Source organism: Rhinolophus sinicus, linkage group LG16 (assembly GCF_036562045.2).
Source record: "Rhinolophus sinicus isolate RSC01 linkage group LG16, ASM3656204v1, whole genome shotgun sequence".
Lineage (NCBI taxonomy): Eukaryota > Metazoa > Chordata > Mammalia > Chiroptera > Rhinolophidae > Rhinolophus > Rhinolophus sinicus.
In genome coordinates this window covers 19,347,877-19,366,999 of record NC_133765.1, presented here as the reverse complement: position 1 = coordinate 19,366,999, position 19,123 = coordinate 19,347,877, and the positions used below count along the sequence as shown (strand labels likewise).

The 19,123-nt window shown below is 51.4% G+C and overlaps 1 protein-coding gene across 3 annotated transcripts in view; it reads left to right on the top strand.

Moving 5' to 3' along the window:
- SFI1 (SFI1 centrin binding protein) overlaps window positions 1–19,123 on the top strand; it is a 72,004-nt gene that overhangs the window by 52,684 nt on the left and 197 nt on the right. For all 3 annotated transcript variants that reach the window (XM_074321172.1, XM_074321170.1, XM_074321169.1), the window contains 17 exons: window positions 1,020–1,150; window positions 8,291–8,372; window positions 8,704–8,882; window positions 9,672–9,747; window positions 10,230–10,325; window positions 10,834–10,910; window positions 11,972–12,074; window positions 13,253–13,349; window positions 13,981–14,141; window positions 14,568–14,642; window positions 15,115–15,189; window positions 15,327–15,503; window positions 15,574–15,815; window positions 16,545–16,625; window positions 16,776–17,007; window positions 18,159–18,496; window positions 18,994–19,105. In XM_074321172.1, the coding sequence (XP_074177273.1) occupies window positions 1,020–1,150; window positions 8,291–8,372; window positions 8,704–8,882; window positions 9,672–9,747; window positions 10,230–10,325; window positions 10,834–10,910; window positions 11,972–12,074; window positions 13,253–13,349; window positions 13,981–14,141; window positions 14,568–14,642; window positions 15,115–15,189; window positions 15,327–15,503; window positions 15,574–15,815; window positions 16,545–16,625; window positions 16,776–17,007; window positions 18,159–18,496; window positions 18,994–19,105 (2,334 nt within the window). The remainder of the gene's footprint in view (window positions 1–1,019; window positions 1,151–8,290; window positions 8,373–8,703; window positions 8,883–9,671; window positions 9,748–10,229; window positions 10,326–10,833; window positions 10,911–11,971; window positions 12,075–13,252; window positions 13,350–13,980; window positions 14,142–14,567; window positions 14,643–15,114; window positions 15,190–15,326; window positions 15,504–15,573; window positions 15,816–16,544; window positions 16,626–16,775; window positions 17,008–18,158; window positions 18,497–18,993; window positions 19,106–19,123) is intronic.

Here is a 19,123-nt window from a genome sequence, read left to right as displayed (position 1 = left end):
AAATTTCTGATGTGTAGAAAGACATAAAGAGGAAAAACTAAAAACACCCATAATCTTGCCTCTTGAGATGACATTTGGTGAATATCTTTTTCCCTCCGTGTGAATAGGAGTGTGTATACTCATATATTCCCACATGTGTGAATACTGTTCAGTTACCTATCGCTATGTAAACAATCACCCCAAACTCAGTGGCTTAAAACAACCATTTTATTATGTTTAAGAATTCTGTGTGTCAAACATTGAGACAGGCTATAGCAAGGATGGCTCCATGGTTTTTGGAGCTTCGGCTAGGGAGATTCACATGGCAGGAGGTTGGAATCATCTAGAAGTTTCTAAACTCACATGTCTGGTTCCTGGGCTGGAATGACTTGAAGACTGGGCCCAACTGGGAGTGTTAACCAGAGCACCTGCATGTGGCCTCTTCAAGAGACTGGAGTTTCCTCAGTGTGGCAGCCTCAGGGTGGTCAGACTTCCTATGTTACACCTCAGGGCTCCAAAAGTGAGTGTTTCAATAAACAAGACAGAAGTTCTATGGCCCTTTATGACCTAGCCTTGGAAGTCACATAGTGTCATTTTCACCATTTCTTAAGGTTCAAGAAGCACGTTGTATAGGTATATATCACTGAGTTAAATGCTGACAATCAGATAGTGAAACGGGCAATGGGTATGAATCCCTAGGCCATAGGAAAAAAATTTAGATAAATATATATATGTATGTATGTATATATATATATATATATATATATATACACACACACATATACACACATACCTATATATACACATACATAAAAATATATGAAGAGATGCTTAACCCACTCCGCTTTTAATTAAAGTGAAAAATTGTCACTTATCATATTTCAGTTTTCATCTACCATATTGGCAAAGATTAAAAATAATAATTTAATCTTTTTCTCAAATTGTGTAGGAAGCAAACCTCCCTCAAGAGTGTGACCCTGAAAGGTCATTTTCTTTTAAATGTAAAGTACAAGTAAAGGTCATTCGTTGTTTCACTTCAGCTGCTGCAGGCCAGAGCAGACAGTCACTTCCAGCAGAGAGCACTACCTGCGGCCTTCCAGGCATGGAGAAGACTCTGGCAGTGGCGGCAGCAAGAAAGTGTCCTTCATGCGAGAGCGGCACACTTTCACAGGTAGGCTCTGCAGCCCCTGTGTGCGCTGAGGCAGGCGTCTTGGGTCTAATTCTGCCACCCGCATAGCCTTTTGCTTTTCAGCTTCCCAGCCCCCTAGGCCCAGATTCTTCTTGGTGTTTCAGTCATGTGGGCTCATTGATTTCATCCAGCAGGAAGACAGCCAGTCTTCCCCCCTGGGAACACTTTTGTCCATCTTTATTGCACATGCTTTCAAAACGGCCTGAGTTTTATGCCTCTTCCCTCATTACAAGCCACAGTGAGCTCCATTAAAGCTGTCCAGTAGCTTTCTGGATCAGTGTGGTTGGACCTTGCGTCACTTTGGCAGGCATTCTTGAGTGTGATTTCCCCGAAACGATTGGTTCCTATTCTGCTAGACCTGGCTTTTTAAAGTCTTGAAACTATAGTTACCAACAAAATTAAGATGGCAGGGAGCAGAGCTACATCTTTTTTAGCTCCCACAGGGGCAGGATTCCCCGTAGTGGGGCCTTACTGCATGTTGGTGGAATGTAAGGAAATTATTCATCGCTACAGAGTTCTGGTCAAAATGGTGGAGGAGATGCCATAAAAATCACTGCCAAATTGTAACAAATTGATGGTTTTTATAGGCAAAAATATGCTAGAGTAAAGGCCAAGAATGGAACAATCATATCATTAGATGAACATTAGTATAAGTGTAATGTAAGATTTTAATCATTTGAAGTTATTCAACTTTGCAAAAGCATAAATAAAACATAACTGAAAAATTATTAGTTGCTAACTTGGCTTTCTGCCACTGTGATAGGTGGGCGTGATGTGATGGGAGAAAGGAAGCAAATATAGACTTGTTTGCCTGACATCTTAATCATTTTTTATAATCTTTATAATCATCTGTATAATTTCCTCATCACAGCAGTCCTGAGAGAACAGGTTCAAAATGATAAATGTAACACAACCAGTAATTAGCAGAGCCAAGTTTAAATTCAGATCTCCCTGATTCCAAAGTCCAAGGAAGATCTTTTTAATGGCTTTGTAGGAACTTTAAATCTTTGGTGGGAGATAAGACTGTTACACAAGAAACAACTGAAGAACAGTTCAAGAGAATAGATCCTTGTGTCCTCAGTTACATCCTCCACAAGTTCTCCTAGAGCTCAGAGCTGGTGCTGAGGGTAGAACCTGGGGGAGACTTGGCTGTGAGTCGAGGGGGTAAGGATGGATGGTGGGAGCGCAGGACGAGGAGGCACAGAAGGGGATTGCCTGGTCCAATAGATAGGTAATGGATGGATGTTTGAGCAAGTGCATGCAGCTGGTGAAGTGACAGTTTTGGAGACTGATCTGAGTACTCAGTACATAAACTTAGGACTGAGAGACAAGAGGGAGGGACATGTATTGGGAGAAGTTGCAGTGATCTTGACTTTGGAGGACTGAATGCTCATCTGAGGGGATTAGCTAGAACCCACCTGGCTCCTTAGCACAAAGTCCAGGGACATGTTTTTAGGGGCCAGTGGCGGGGCATAGTTGCTGACGAGGGGATAGCACTTACCTCTGCCCCTCTCTTCTGCAGAGAGAGTGGCTTTGTCTTTATCTAGTTTCTGTGTTGACATCTGGTATAATAATATTCATTCAAAAAATGGCTTCACTATGTAAAACACACACACACACACACACACACACACACACACATTGTTTCATTTATAAATAAAGTCACGGTTGATTCTATTGCTGTGTTTGTATTTTGGCATGCTGCAGGGACCCAAAATTGAGAGTACCTTTGAAATAGCCATGAGGAGCTTCTAAAAGGATTTTTGTTGGGGAGCAGGCTTAGGCCAATTTGCAGCTACTCTCTTGAGACAAAGGGTGGAGGGTGAATTGGAGACAGGGATTAACCTGGAGGCTTGAAGGGTTGTGAGGCCTGATTGAGATTTTATCGTGTTTTCGATTAGTTGGATCTTTGTAGAAAACTTAGTTTTTCAGGTTCCTGACTTCCTGGTTCTTGAGGGAGCACAGTGCCTGAGAGCCTGTCTCAGAGGAAGCTGGACAGGCCCCAGTTCAGACCCTTGCTCTGCCGCTTGCCAGCTCGGTGACCCTGGGCAGACAACTCCGTCTCTCTTAGCCGCAGTTTCCTCAGATGTAAAATGGAGGTGACTTGATTACAGTCCTTATCTCATAGGGTTGTCGTGAAAACTACGTGGGGTGATCCATGTAAAATACAAGCCGAGTGCCCAGCACAGAATAGTAATTATCTCTCTAACCCCTAGAATTGACTTGTGACCTATGGTAAATTAGTATTCCCAGGTTTGGTTTGGAGTTTAGCATATCAGAGTTCCAAATAAATATGTATATTTTATCTTTCCATGATTCTTAAGTTTGTTTTTTTAATGTCTTAGGAATATGAACAGAATTTATGGTGGAATCTCATGAATGATGGCTAAAAATGGTAGTTTATTAACCCACCAGTGAAAATTTTAGCTCAATTGAAAAGAACAACAACTTATATACAGTTAAAGACACAGATATTAAGTAAACAGTTTGATGATTTTTCATGTCCCCTTCCAGCCCATCCCCACCCAATAGGTAACCACTATTCTGATTTCTGTCATCCTAGGTTAATTTTGCCTGTTTCTGAAGTTTATGTAGTAGGTTCCGTGTTTCCCCGACAATAAGACCTAGCCGGACAATCAGCTCTAATGCGTCTTTTGGAGCAACAATTAATATAAGACCGGGTATTATATTTATTTTATATATTATGTTATGTTATGTTACATTATATTATTATTATTATAAAGATCCGGTCTTATAGTAAAATAAGACTGGGTCTTATATTAAGTTTTGCTCCAAAAGACACATTAGAGCTGATTGTCCAGACTAGGTCTTATTTTCGAGGAAACCCGGTATGTGCTCTGTTGTGTCTGGCTTCTATTAAAGTTCAGCATAATATTTTTGAGATTGAGTATCAGTAGTTCAGTCTTTTATTTACTGAGTAGTACTGTATTGTATGACTATAGACACTATTGTGATTGATTTTAACATAGGAGTTGTTTCCAGCGTGAGGCTATTATGAATAAAGCCGCTGTAAACACTTATTTTAGTGGCCTGTTTCCATTTCTCTTGGGTAGATACCTAGAAGTAGACTTACGGATCATAGGGTGGGTATATGCCGACAGAAAGTCACATCATTTTATACTCCCACCAGCAATCTGGGAATTGCAGTTGCTCCACATCTTCACCAGCATTTGGTATTGACAATTTTTTTAGCCATTCTGTTTGGTCAGGAGTACACGTTTCCCCATGACTAAGGATAGTGAGCACCATTAAAGCCTAATCAGCCAGGAACAAAAGCCTGTTTAGCCAAGTCAGATTGATGTAGGAACCCTGGAGGGCTCCTCCACCTGAGGGAAAGGAATTTGTAAGGTTCGTGTTCTCACTAAAGGATTCGGAGGAGGGGCAGAGAGAAACAGGGATGGTTTTGGGGTTGGTTGCTCTTTCTGAGGCAAGATTAGGAGGGATGAGGAGAAGTGGGGACTCACTCGGGACCATTGTCAGGGGTGTCCTCAGGAATAAATGAAGATAGCAGAGCTCGTCTGGGGCTCATTGGCAAGGAAGCAGTAACCACCTGGTGGTGGTGGTGGGGTGGGGCGGCCCTTGTGGCATTTTACAACTGCTGGCTGACCTTGGGAGAAACAGTGTTGCCTTGCAGCTGGCTTTATAAACTGTGTCCGTCCTCCAAATCTGATTAGTAGTAGGGCTGCTTTTATACTTCTTATTCTTTGAATGACAGATTTTTGACTCTTTCAGCCTTTATCACGTGCTTATTGACTGTTTGCTTGTCTTTTGTGAAGTGTCTGTTCAAGTATTTTCCCTAGCTTTTTAAAAAAATGTGTTGTGTCTTTTTAAAAAATGACTAATTTGTAGAAGTTCTTTATATCTTCCTTCCTTTCTTTCTCCCTCCCTCCTTCCTTTTAAAATTGCATAGGATTTTCTGTATAAATAATTATGTCGTATGCAAATAAAGACAACTTACTTTTTATCTTTTCCAGCCTGTATGCTTTATTTTGGCCTTATTGCCACAGCTAGGATCTCCAGGAAAGTGCTGAATAGAAGTAATGAGAGGGTATATATGAAGGTCTGACAGTTAAGTTCACGAACTCATCCTAGAAAAAGTGCTACATACCCCATTGCTGAATATCACTACGGTCACCTTCCAAGTACTCCCCTTGGGAAGCTATGCACTGATGCCAGCACCTAGTCCATCTTCAAAGCAATTCTGGAACTCTTTCTGGAATGGCCATCAGAGCTGTCATCATATTACCCTTGATGTCCTGAATGTCATCAAAATGTCTTCCTTTCAATATTTCCTTTATCTTCAGGTAAAGAAAGAAGTCATTGGGGGCCAGATCAGGTGAGTAGGGAGGGTGTTCCAATACAGTTATTTGTTTACTGGCTAAAAACTCCCTCACAGACAGTGCCATGTGAGCTGGTGTGTTGTCGTGATGCAAGAGCCATGAATTGTTGGCGAAAAGTTCAGGTTATCTGACTTTTTCACGCAGCCTTTTCAGCACTTCCAAATAGTAAACTTGGTTAACTGTCTGTCCAGTTGGTACAAATTCATAATGAATAATTCCTCTGATATAAAAAAAATTTAGTTAGCAACATTGTTGCAACAGTTCTTGAACTTAATTGTCAGACCTTGTGCTTGTGTCTTCCATAGTCTTAGTGGGAAAACAGTCAGTATTTTGCTATTGAATATGTTAGTATTTCATAGATGCTCTTTAATAGATGGAGAATGTTCCCTTCTTAGTTTATTGAGAGTTTTTTATTATGAATGGTGGTTGAATTTTGCCAAGTGCTTTTTCCACATTTATTGAGATGATCATATGTAGGGTTTCCAGGTGGGAATTCCCGCCCGTTCTCAGGGATCTTTTTCACTTTCCCATTCCTGAATCCCGAGATAAGTTGGTCAGGAAATCGGGAAAGTCAGCTCCTTGAACCTAGTGATACCCACAATTGGAAATAAACGTACTACTCACAATGTATCTCTTAGACATTTTTCCTATTTATCACTAGGGTTTGCAGGCGGGAATTCCCGCCCGTTCTTGGGAATTTTTTTTGCTTTTTAGTTCCTGAATCCCTAGCAAAGTTGGTTGGGAAATCGGGAAAATTGGCTCCTTGAACCCAGGTGGTTGGTAGTATCGGCCGTCACTGTGGAAATGATTCATCGTGGAGAACAGAAAACAGTTTGTATCTTGGGATTCGGGAACTGGAAAGCGAAAATAATTCCTGAGAACGGGCGGGAATTCCCGCCTGGAAACCCTGATCGTATGGTTTTGCTGATTTCCAAATGTTAAATCAACCTTGTATTCCTTGTATACACTCTACCTGGTTGTGATGAATTACCCTTTTGGCATATAACTGATTTCAGTCTGTTCATACTTTAAAATTTGTACATAAACTTTTATAAGGGATATTGGTCTGTACATTCCTTTTTATGGCTGAATAATATTCCATTGTATGGCTAGACCACCATTTGTTCATCCATATGATTGATTGTTTCCACACCTTTGGGCTGTGGTGAATAATGCTGCTGTGAACACTGGTGAACATGCATCTATTTGAGTTCCTGCTTTTAATACTTTTGGATATATACCTAGGAGTGGAATTACTGGATCATATGGTAATTCTAGCTTAACTTTTTGAGGAACTATCAAACTATTTGGTTCGTTTTGTAGTTTTTATTTCTCTGTGAAGATTCCCTGCCTGGTAACTGATTTTGTTCTTTTCATTGAAGTAGTCAAACTTATTTATTAGAGCTGTTTTTAAGTTTTTGCTGATTCCAGCATTGAGGTCATTGTTTCTGTTGACAGCTTTTTTTCCCCTTTAAAAGCTGTTTCATTTTATGGCAGGTGTTTGCATTCTGTTTGTTCTGGTGGTTCCTGTTGGTCCTGTCAAGTCTGATTTTATTATTTCTTCGTGTGGGTCTTTTTAAATTTTGTCTTCAGTGTTAGCGTATGGCTCTTATCCCTAAGGCTTAGCCTTTCTGCGTTCTGAAGTTCTCAGTGAGGTCTTTCCACTCAGAATGGGCCAGAACTCCATCTTCCAACCCTGTCCAACCTCTGGTATCTCCACTTAGCTCTTAGCCCTCCAGCTACTACTACGTGCTAGCCTGCCTGGAATTTGCCTGTGCAGCTTCAACTGAGGACTCTGGGTGTTGTCCTTTAGACCTTGCAAGGTGTCTGTGAGTGTGCCTGTGTGTAAGGGGAGGCCCCCCGGCCACAGGCACTGAGGCACTGTGGCTGCCTGGAGGTGTAGACAGGTGGGTGGGGAAGCCCAGGCTTAGGAAGGCCACACAGGTCCACACAGCCCTTGTGCTGTGTTTTTGAACTCTAGTCTCTGCCTTGGCTCAGTGAAACTGCCATGCTCTGCTTAGACTCCCTCCCGCTTCTCTGACTGTCCATAAAGTGGCTTAGGGGCTCACCTTGTGTGTTTCTTATCTCTCAGGGATCACAGTCTGAATTGCCTGTAGGCCAGGATCTGAAAACAATTGCCTCATAGATTTTGCACACACACCCACTCCCCACTCCCACCCTTTGCCCGTGCAAAGCCCCTGGTGGCTGCTGACTAGGTGTCCCAGCGTTGCTTTGCAGGCTTTGACAGCGTTATGGTGAGCAGGTAGGCTGAGGCAGAGGTGACAAAGCAGTGGTTCCCAAACCTGTCACCCCGTCTACCTCACCTGGAATACTTGTTTTAAGTACGGTTTCTGGGGTGGCCTCAGACCTGCTCCGTCAGCCTTGGGGGTTGAGCATCTGTTTTTAACCACTTCTGCCAAGGACATGTGTCCCGGCTGATCAGCAGGGACTGGCACAGCTTTCACTAACGATCACTGAACACTGCTGGTGATTCCCCGTGAACTGATGGAGAATCTGGGTCTCTTAGTCTTTTTCACACTGTGAGCACTTGGCTGACACCAGAAATAGCTTGGAACATAGTGGGTTGTTTGTGGGGTTTTGGGCTATTATTTTCTGCTTTTCTTCCCCTTTCCTTTCTCCCCAGCTAAGCTTATGTGCCTCTTAATAGCACAGTGTAAGAGGAAAAAGCCAATTATTTGGAACTTCTTGTTCTTTTGTAGTTTTTTTTTTAAGTGCTTTATAATTATGATTTTTTTTATAGGGAGACATTAGAGAAACAAGTATTTACTGTTTGGTGGCAGAAGATGTTTCAGCATCGAGAAAACCGCTTGGCAGAGAGAATGGTAAGTGGCTTAGCCTGAGGAGGTGCCTGCCATGGGCAGGACCTGTTTCAAGCCTGTGCACTCACTGCCCCGTCCTCAGGACATCACCTGGGACTCAGACCCACACTGAAGGACTCAGACCCACAGGTCCTACCTGTGACCAGGACTCACAAGGCAGGGCAAGGGTCTGGGCATCTGTGTCCTGTGTATACATGGTTTCTGGGCCAGGGCATCTAGCTCCTGAGTGTCCTTTTCTTTTGCCTTGGTCATTATTTGTGACCTGTCGATTTTTCCTGGCTTCTGTACCTCCTCCTTCATGACCCATTCTGTTCTCCCTGCCATCTTGCCACAGGCCGTCCTTCATGCAGAGCGGCAGCTTCTGCGAAGGTCCTGGTCCACGTGGCAGCAGCGGGCGGCTGCACGTCGGCAAGAGCGGCGATGGCAAGCAGTGGCCTGTGCCCACCACAGCCTCCGGCGGCTCAGGAAGGCTTTCTGTGTCTGGAGGGAGAGAGCCCGAGGGCTCAGATCGGAGTGAGTAGCCGCTTCTCCTCCGGAAGCTTTTCCCATCTCAGACCAGCTTTGATCATAGTAGCAGCCCTGTCAGCTCTGAGTGCCCATCCAGAGTGTTATGTTAAACTAGATTCTGGTTTTCAAATTCCAGAAATTCAATCTGAAACAGTCTAAGCAAAACCAGGGCTGCAGTGAGAGGATCCTGGGGTGCTGCATGGAACCCCCTGCCTCAGGAACTCGACTGGGGAGATTTGCCTATGGATCCGAGGTCCTGTCCATGGGCTACATCATGTTTGCTGGTTGGGGCCCATTTGAAGTTACCATGGCCAAGGAATGGACCTAAGGGCCCCATTTGGAGACAGCTGACCCCCTAGGAGCAGCAGCTGTGGCCGGGGGCAGGCTGTGGCAGTTATTACCGCACCACGTGGTTAGGGGGCCAGGACAGACAGACCCCTGTCGACTGCAGACATTGTCCTGCTCTGGTGCCTGTCTGTATGCACTTTGTGGCCTGAGGACCTCCCCACTTCTCAAACGCTGGCCACATTTCACCTCCTCCTCCGTTGCCTGTACATGAGTACGCTTCAGTGGTGCTTGAAGCCTGTGAGGCTGTCTGCAAAAATTTAGTAATACGTATACTTTTCTGGGGGGAGAGCTCAAATCTCTTGGCAGGTTTCAACGAGGGTCTTGACTCTCTTCCCCATCCCCCCAAATTTAAGAACCACTGGACAGGACTAGGGACTGGAGGGGCACCCATCGACAGGGCCCTAGCTGGGTCTGGGCTGCAGCACTGAACTCTGACTCTCCCCACAGGAAGATGGGCAGGGTGTTGGCTGCAGAGTTCCACTCGGCACGGCTCCTGCGTTGGGCCTGGAACAGGTGGAGGGAGGTAAGGCTTTGGCACAGGCGCCACCCACGTGGGGCTTGTGGACAGGTGGCACTTTGTGTCCATGTGACTCAGAGCAGACATATGGGTTCCTGCCCCGTCCCTCGGAAGCCACCTGGCTCTGAGTATAGGAAGAGGCCGGCCGGGCACAGATGAAGAGTGTTAACTTGGTTTCGTGAGATGATTGGCTCAAAATTTCTTGTCCTTTTAGGTGCTAGGGTGCTCTTATCTGCACTCACTGAATCTAAAGTCCTGCTCTATTTATAGACACCATACCCCGGGTAAAACATGTCTACACTAACATTTCTGGAGCCTTTACTCTGAGTTGGGCACTTGCCCCATTTGATCCCCTCAAAACCCTATTGATACACGAGGAAGCTGAGGCTCCCAGGTTTCGTACCTTACCCCAGCTCACCCATACTGTGTGTAAAGTGGAGGCAAAGCCAAGCCTGCCCCTGGGCCACCAGCTCTCTCCTCTGTCGCAGTGCCTGGCCCTGCGGGGAGCCGAGCAGCAGAAGCTGAGGCGTGCAGACCTCCATCACCAGCACACCTCGCTGCACAGGACGCTGCAGACCTGGCGGGTAGGAGCTGCTGCCGCCCTCCAGACTCCTTGGCCTGGCAGGGCGGGGCGGGGAGGGGGAGGGAGTTCTGCAGACTCTTTTTCTCTTCCTTGTTCTTCCTGCCCTTCTCAGAACAGAGTAATTCCGCCAAGCCTCAAACAGAGCAAGTGCCCTGGACAGTGGGTCTTACAGCCACAGGGCTAAGTTCTTCCATCTTTGCTTGGCAGATTACAAACCAGAAAAGTAAAACCAAGTGCTGTCTGGGGACACCAACCTTATCAGCAAAGTGGCCCCTTATCCAGGAGTCCAGGGGTTTGACTTACTAGGTCAGGGCTTAGCGAGACAGTCCTGTCCCAGCTGTCTGAGTGGTCTCCCGGCCTTGGGCCTCCAGCCTTTTGGCTTCTCCCCACCCCCTTGTGAGTGCTCTGGGCATCACAGTCCCTGCTGCAGATGCCCCTCTGAGGCCTGCCTGGGACTAGAGAGAGCTGTGGGCCCAGGGGCTGCCTCCCGTCCTCTTGGTCTCCTACAGACTTACCAGAGCCAGGTGCAGAGCATCCTACAAGAGGTGGCAGCCAGGGAGAGCCAGCACAAGAGGCAGCTGCTGCGGTGAGTGTCCCAGCATCTCCTGGGCCCAGCCTGAGGGTCAGAGAACAGACTCCAGAGCCTGGCAGGTGGGCTGTTTTGTGCAGGGCCTGGCAGAGGACAGGCCTCGCTGCCTTGTGCTGCTCATAGCATAGCTTTGGCCTTTTCACAGCAAGCACTCCATTCACTGATTCACCACTTTTGTCTTGAACCCCTGCTGTGAGCAGAGCGGGGACATCTGGGAAGCAGCTCTCACCGGGATGTCTGTGAGCTGTCGTGCTCCTCTGGGCACCTTTCCCTTCCACTTCCGACATGGAACATTCAGCTTCTCAAGGCATCACTTCAGCACCTCTGCTGCTCCAGGAGCCACAGTGACTCCCTTTGCCTCTCAGTTCCCAGTCAGTCGCCTCCCCCTTGGCTCTCTGGGCCATCCACTGACTCTCCAGAGTCATCTCTCCACCTGTAGGACCATCTGCATCTGTGACACCAGGTCACTGTCACTGCCTCGGCTCTGGCTTCCTCATGAGCCCATCCTCCAACTCCTGCCAAGCCAAGCTCTAAACTGACTCCTCTCCAGCAGGCCTCCCTCATTCCTCTCTGCCTTCCCGTGTTTGTTCAGCACACACTGTTCCAGGCTGCCTGTGGGCTGTAGGCCTCATGGACTTGAAACACCACCGTCCCCCCAGGGTCCCGTAAAGTAGCATAGAAAGGAGTCCTCGGACTGAGCCCCAGGCCCCGAGGTGGTGGTGCCCTTCCCCCAGCTTCCTTCTCTCTGCACCGCCCTTTTCACAGCGTGATTCACCTGCATTGTCATTGCCTGGTTATGGTCTGTGTTCCTCATAGCACGTCAGTGTGTGAGGTTATGGTGTTTGGTCTTGTTCAGCCCTGGGTCCCCAGTGCCTGGTCCTCAGCAGCTGTGAGTCACGTGTCCACGTCCACATCAAGGTGGCTGTGAGTGAAATATGTCTTAGGCATAGGGCATCCCTGATTCAGGAGTCGGCTGAAGAACCAGGAAGGAGTCACAGAAACCTCACCCTGTCTCTCCACACTGGTGTCACCCCTGTCCCCGGCCTGTGTACCTGCAGGGATGTATTACATCGCTGGAGAGAGAACACCGTGGCTCGTGTAGATGAAGCAAAGAAAACCTCTCAAGCACGTGCTCACTACAGAAGGACCGTGTGTTTCAAGGTGAGGTATGGGGGGGCCAGCTGGTCACCCAGGAGGGTCTGGGACTATGTTGCTCCAAGGTGGTGATGTGGGAGGTGGTACCAGATTTGAACTGAACAAGGAAATGGGGGTAACTCTCCTCCTTTATTTATTTTGCTGAATTATTAACCAACATCCATTAAAACAAAAACACAGCACACAGTGAGTGAAACAGTATTTGTACAGAACCAGTATTTTCTATACGTGTGGAATTTTCCACTGGGACAAACCGTGTCAGTCTCCATGTCTCCGTCTCCTCTGTCAGAAGAGAACACTTGCTCCTGCTCACTGGCTTCGCAGGTCTTGTGGCTGCAGGACTTTCTGAAAAGCATAGAGCATCCCAGGAATGTGAGGCCATTGATCATTGTTGGTGGGAAGTGGCCCCAAAATGTCACATGGTGGGGTCTGGTCCCATGTGCTGGGGGAGGGAAGAGGTGACAGGATGTAGCTGTGGGAAGAAGACGTGTTATAAGACAGCGGACTCAAACAAATGAAATGACAGAGGTGGTCCCTGGACTCGGGGATGTTTTAGAAGAAAACGGTTTGCTGGGGGCCCTGCTGGAAGGCCGGGATGGGGGACTGGTCCTGACGATTGTGAAGCGCCCCGGGGATGAGAAGCAGCTGCATATGGGGAAGGCCCAGTCTGTTCTCAGGAAAGCTCCGCGGCCAGTGTGTATGTCCCCTGCCCTGGAAGGAGGGTCAGGACTCTGCTTGGCTCCATGGCTCAGACGGGAGGAGGCCCTTTTGGGGAGGAATGGAGTTCGAGACTGTTTGGGGAGCAGGCACCAGGCATATCCCTGGCTGTTGACTTCATTTTAAAGTGTTCTGTTACTGTGATTTCATAAGTCTCTCATCTGAAAGCGTGCATGTAACGTATAGCTTCAGTTTAATGAATGATTATAGAAGGAAAGCCCATTTACTCCTTTATGGCATGAAGTTTAACTCCTGGGAGCAAAGCCCTATCACCACGACACTGGGCTTCCTGTGAGGGAATGTGGGTTTCTGTCCTCAGCAGCCGTGTGTCACATGTGGATGGTGGGCACTTCCTGGAATGCGTTTGAGTGCTGTGTGTCCACTGCCCGGCCTCACGCCACGAGAAGCTGCCCCCAGGATGTCAGGAGGTGCCATGATCACCTCTCTGTTCTTCGTCTGCCCCTTAGGTCCTGGTCCAGTGGCGAGAGGCTGCGTCTGTGCAGATATATTACCGACAGCAGGAGGACTGTGCTATGTGGGGGGCCCGGAAGGTGCTGGATCGGGGTAAGCGGGGCCGGATGCTGAGGAGAGGGTTGTGAAGGACCCAGAACGCGCATGCTGTGCCGTTCACTTCCCCTCGGTCTTTGTCTCCTCACGTGTATTGGTTTCCTGTTGCTGAGGTCACAGAGCACCACAGACTGGGAGGCTTCAAACCCAGAAAACTGTGCTCAAGAGTTCTGGAGGCCAACTCCAAAATCAAGGGGTTGGCAGGGCCATGCCCCCTCCAAAGGCTTAGGGAGAATCCTCCCTGGCCTCTTCCAGCTTCTGGTGGCTCCCAGCAGCCCTTGGTGTTCCCTGGCTCGGACACACATCACTCCACTTCTGGGTCACCTGGCAGCATCTTGCAGCTCACTCCAAGTGGGCCCTGGAACACCTGCAGTTGTTGTACCCCTGGTGGGCACTTGGGGGGTCAGAACAGCAAACAGCAGACGTGGTTCCAGCACCCAGGGTGCTCTCAGGAGCTGAAGGTGGCCGGAACTGTCCTCAGAGGAGTGGCCGTCCACGTGTGGTTTCACCGAGTGTGGGCTGACACCCCAACACTGTCCCCACACAGCCTTCTCCATTCGAAACTAACAGTGGCATAGTCGTTTGTATAAATCCTACAAAAGAGCAAACTGACTCAGTTCTGCCTTAGGCCGTCTCAGGATGTGGTTTCGGCGCTGGCGGGACCTCGGCTGGAGGGCAGCCCAGCAGAGAGCCCAGCTGCAGAAGGCAGCACAGCATTACCAGCGGCAGCTGCTGCTGCAGGGCCTGGCACGGTGGAAGGTGCACCATCTGGGCTGCGTCAGGAAGAGGGTGAGGCAGGTGGCAACTCCCCCAATTGCCCTGTGCCGGGGAGCTGTCCCGACCAGGAACCCACCTCCTGGGAGGAAGAGAGCCTTCCTGCAGAACCCACAGCAGCCAGTATGGGTGCTGGGTGGTTTGGGGTCCTGCAGGAGCCTGTCTGCGATGGCTGGGGGGAAGCCAGCCTCGGACCGGGGCTTCCCCAGCTAGAGGAGGGCTCAGCAGAGAAACCCGGTTCACTCTGAGTCACAGGGTGTCAGAGCTGGAGGACCTGTGGAGTCATCTAGAAGCACCTGCCTGGTGCAGGAGGCCCTTGGCTTCACCCAGGACCCCTCCTGGCGATGGGAGGACCGTTCCCTTGGGTCAGGAGCCTCACCCTGCGGCTGCCCTCAGGGGGTCCGGGCCCGGGGCACCTGATGCAGCGCCCTCTCCCCTCAGCTCCTGCAGAGGCAGGGCGCCCAGTTCCTGTCCCAGACACTCAGCCAGTCCTACTTCCGCCAGTGGACACAACAGGTGGGAGCTGTCGAGAAACCCCTTCTCCCAGGGCTTCCCCCCCCCCACATCCCAATTATTTCTCGGCATCAGCAGCTTGCTTCCACCTGTGACCGGTAATAAGGCCAGGTCACTTCAGAGCCCTGTTTCTACAGTGTCACTTTAAAAAAAAAATACATCAGGGTAATATCCAAATATTAATATGAAATGCATTTTAAGCCTTTGCCAAGGCCTTGATAAAACACCAGGCAGGACTGCATCCTGCTGAGCAAACCTTCGTGCGCACAGGTTCCTCTCACTCTGGGTTGTCTCCAGTTTTTCTCCTATGAGCCCAGTGCGCTGTCCCCACTTTGCCTTTGTTCTTCCCAGAGGCTCCTTCCCTGATCCACCCTGAGGGCCTGGCAGGGAGGGGTCTGAGGGTGACCAGCTGTGTGGTCATTCAGGGCAGCCTCCCCGGAGGAGGTGTTTCCATAATCTCCTTTCTGGCCCGTAGCTGGTGAATAGGAGGCAGGAGCAGCAAGGCACAGCCCGGGCCCTGTGGTTCTGGGCCTTCTCCTTACAGGCCAAGGTAACAGGGGCTCCACATCCTACTTCCCCGCCCCTCCCAGGAGAGGGCCGTGCCTCAGAGGGCAGCGTGGGTTGTGGGCACAGTCCGGGGGAGCCTGAGCAGGGAGAGCTGGGCCTCACCTCCTGGTCTCCCTGGAGGTGTGGGCCGCGTGGCTGGGCTTCGTGCTGGAGAGGAGGAGAAAGAAAGCGCGGCTGGAGCGGGCGGTGCAGACCTACCACGAGCAGCTCCTCCGGGAGGGCGTCACGCGCCTCCTGCGGTTCGCAGCTGGCATGAAGGCCTTCCGGCAGCAGCTGCACACCCAGCAGCAGGTGCAGGTAGGCCTGGCGTTCCCCCTCTCCTGGGCCGTGGGCAGGACATGGCATGAGCTGACAGAGGCCATTGCAGGCGGCGCACAGTCTCCACCGTGCAGTCCGTCGCTGTGCCATGCTCTGGAAACAGAAGGTGCTGGGCCCAGGCAGGGACACTGTGCCCAGGAGAGTGACATTCGAAGGTCCACTTCCCGACCACATCACTGCTGGGGCTGGGGATGCCACCCTGGAGACCAAGAGGCCACGAGCTCCTCGTGGGCCTCGGGGAGCTCTGGGCAGCCTGGCCCTGGATGCCGGGGACCCCGAACTCTTGGAGCTGTGAGTAGTCCATCCCTCGCCTCTTCTTCCTGGCTCCCACCTGGGGCAAAAGCCTGGACTGGACAGGAGGGAGGATGCTGGGTCCTGAGTCTCAGCTGAGCTGCTGGGACCTCTGTCTCCAGCAGGAGCTGCCCTTCCCAGGTGTGGAGAGAAAGCACATAGCAAGAAAAATAGCTGTGGGGCAGCCCGACCCTCCTGCCCTCAGACCTGCCAGTGGCCCGCTTCTTCCCTTACAGCCAGGAAAATGGCTCCCTCTTGGAAACCCCACTTTTTGTGCCCCTGCTCCTGCCACATCACCCACCCCGTGCCAATGGAGCTTTTGGCTCCCAGAGTGACCACTGTCTGAGCCTGAGGAAGAGGTCACTAGCGAGGAGGGCCACTGGCCCAGGCCTTGTCCTGCCTGCCTGCTTCACCCCCTGACCCTGCTAGCCTGCCCTCCCCCATGACATGGGACGAGCACCTGTGTCGCCTGGGTTGCTGTACAGGTCAAATGAGATGACGTGGGTGAGGCACCCGGGGCATCAGACTCACCCCATTGAATTGCTAGAAGTTCCATGTGACCCAGGCCCACCCCAGCTCACCCGCTGACCTCGGGCAGGAGCCTTTCTGGCCTTCAATCTCCCCATAAGATTGGAGGGGTCAGAGTGGATGACCCCCCACCCCACAGAGATCTCAGGCCCCCAGCAGCCCCTGGGTAGCCTGCAGGAATGGGCCCATGTTTCTTCCCAGCAATGCTGTCCGCTTGGCAAGGAAGCAGCCGCGATGCCCAGACTTCCTGCTGGAGCCCTTGCAGAGCCAGAGGCCCCTGGGGTATGACACCTTTTGGGAACGGGTAGATCGTGTGGTCCTGGGCCCCCAAAAGCACGTGGTACCTCCCTCCAGAGCCAGGCGGCTCCCTTTCCTTCCTGCTCCTCAGGAGGGTACCACGGCCTGAGCAGCTCCTGCCTTCTCTCTTCTCAGGCCTGAGGCGCTGAGGGAGCACGGCCTCGGCGTGGCCCAGCCAGCACGCCCTTCCCTGACCAGGCCCTTGCTGGCAAAGGCCCAGACGGCACTGATCCCAAGCAGCCCCCCGCCCCGGCCTGAGGCCCTGCTCAGGCCCCCTGGCCTGAAGCTGCCCCCACCAACGAGCACAGGCCTGCAGCTGCTTCCTCCTTCCTCCTTCACGCTGTGCAGAGTGGACGCACCAGCTGGGGTAAGTCTTCCCTGGTCACCTGGGGTCCCGTTCTGGGGTCTGGCCTTCAGGGCTCACTCTTGTGTACTCGATGCTGTAGCCATGGCTGTACTCACTGCTTCTGGAACACGCCTGGCTCGAGAAGATGAAGGGAGGCCATTCTTTCACCAAGTGTAGGTGCATGAGGTCATGTCTGTGGTGGGGACAGAGACCTCCGCCCGCGAAAGACTGCATGTGGTGGAGGGTCGAGCAGGGCCTGGGCCAAGTCTGGATTTGCAGGAGAGGAGCAAGTTGTGGAGGCTGGTTGGCTGCTGTGATCTGACTGCCCGACAGGTGCTGGGGCTGCAGACGTGGGACAGGCAGACTAGGTTTGTAGGAACGAAGGAAGGCACCCGGGCGGCTCCTGGTTCTGACTTGGATAACTCAGGGAATAATGAGTTCTTTTACTGAAAGAAGGAAAACAGGGTGGGACCATTTGGGGCGGGCGAAGCATGAAGAATGTTTTGAACCTGTCAAATTTGAGATAAAGCAACAGGATTGAGTCTGGCCTTCAGGGAAGAGGTCGGGGCTGGAGATCGAAATTGAGACTTGTAGCACAGATAGAAGGTAAACCCGAGAACCAGTGGGGTCGCGGGGGACGAGGGGGCTGCAGCTCTGAGGCAGGTGGCATCAAAGTCAAGTCTGGGAAAGCACCTGCGCTCGGTAACGCAGGGGACAGGACGGCAGTGGGATTGGGCCACCGTGAGGAGCTTTTGCCTGAAGAGCAGAGCTGCGGGAATGCTGAGGGGTGACAGCAGAGAGGACAAGTCGTCACCAGGCGGGAATGGAGCCAAGTTGTAGGTAGGCGGTTGGACAACTGCCTCCAACCACTTTTCTCACTGAAAGGCAAGGTCGCAGCTGAGTGAGGCAGGGGTGAAAGGTCTGTAAGTGAAACAGCTGCTGGGGGCAGTGCTGAGCCAGGCCCTGAGGAAGGGGGGGAATGGACTAAAGGGGTGCTCCTTGCGTGGCTTGTGGGACTTCCACCATCAGTGTTGGGGCCCGAGAGGTAGGCTTCTCCGGGGGAAGCCCAGCTCCTGGGGCCTCCCCTCCCCTCCCCTGCAGTGCACAGCCGCGGCGCCCCGTCGCAGGCCTTTCCCCAGCTTCCCTGCTCAGTGTCTGTCCTTCCTTCACAGGTTTCAGCACGGCTGACCTCCCCTGGGCTTACACCCCAGGCCCCCCCATCCCTAGCCAGTGTCCCCGACTCCCGTCTGCTCCTTCCTGGGGACTTCACAAGCACCCGGCCCGGGCTGGGCTCCGACACTACAGGCGTGTACCTGAAGCCCCTCAGCGCAGCAGGCACTCAGGCCACTCCCAGCGCCCAGGCTCCCTCCATTCAGCCTGGACCCAGCCTGGAGGGGGGTGAAGCTCAGGCGTATTCTCCTGTGGCCCCGGGCCACGCCGACCTGGAGGCTGAGCTTGAGGGCATCCAGCAGCAGCTGCAGGACTACCAGGCCACGAAGCAGAACCTCCAGTAAGACCCAGGAGCAGCCCTGCCGGCCGCCCACAGGCAATAGCTGGGTGCTGCCTCCCCAGAGCCGGGTGCCAGGGCTGCTTTGCCTGTGCTGTGTACTGCCAGCCCCCACACCAGGTGGGAGGCCAGGTTGGCTTTTGTCGTCACCTGTGGGATGACAAAGCTGAGCGAAACTTGGAACCTGACTGGGTCACGTGAAAGCTGGGCCACTGGTCTACTCAGTGATTGTGTGGCGTGGGAGGAAAAGGTGTGAAGACAGGCCTGGGCCCCAGCTGCATGCAGTGGGCTGTCCTGTCCTGCCTTGGTCTTCGGGCCCATGTCCCCCAAGCCCAGGCCGGGGACCCTCACCAGGAGTAGCAGCTTTGGGGAATAGGGAGGGTTTCTGAGAGAGGAACAGGAGACGTTCTCCCAAATCAGAAGTAGCTGATGGGCTTCTCCCCAAGCCTAAGGCTCCACCAAGGGCGCGGCCAGGCGGACATCAGGTCTCACTCTCTCAGGTCCTACCAGCGGCAAGCGAGCAGCCTGCGCCGGTGGCTGGAGCTGAGCCGGGAGGAGCCCAGGTCTGAAGACCAGGAAGCGGAGCAGCAGGTGCAGGAAGAACTGCAGGAGGTGAGGCCCCAGGCGGCC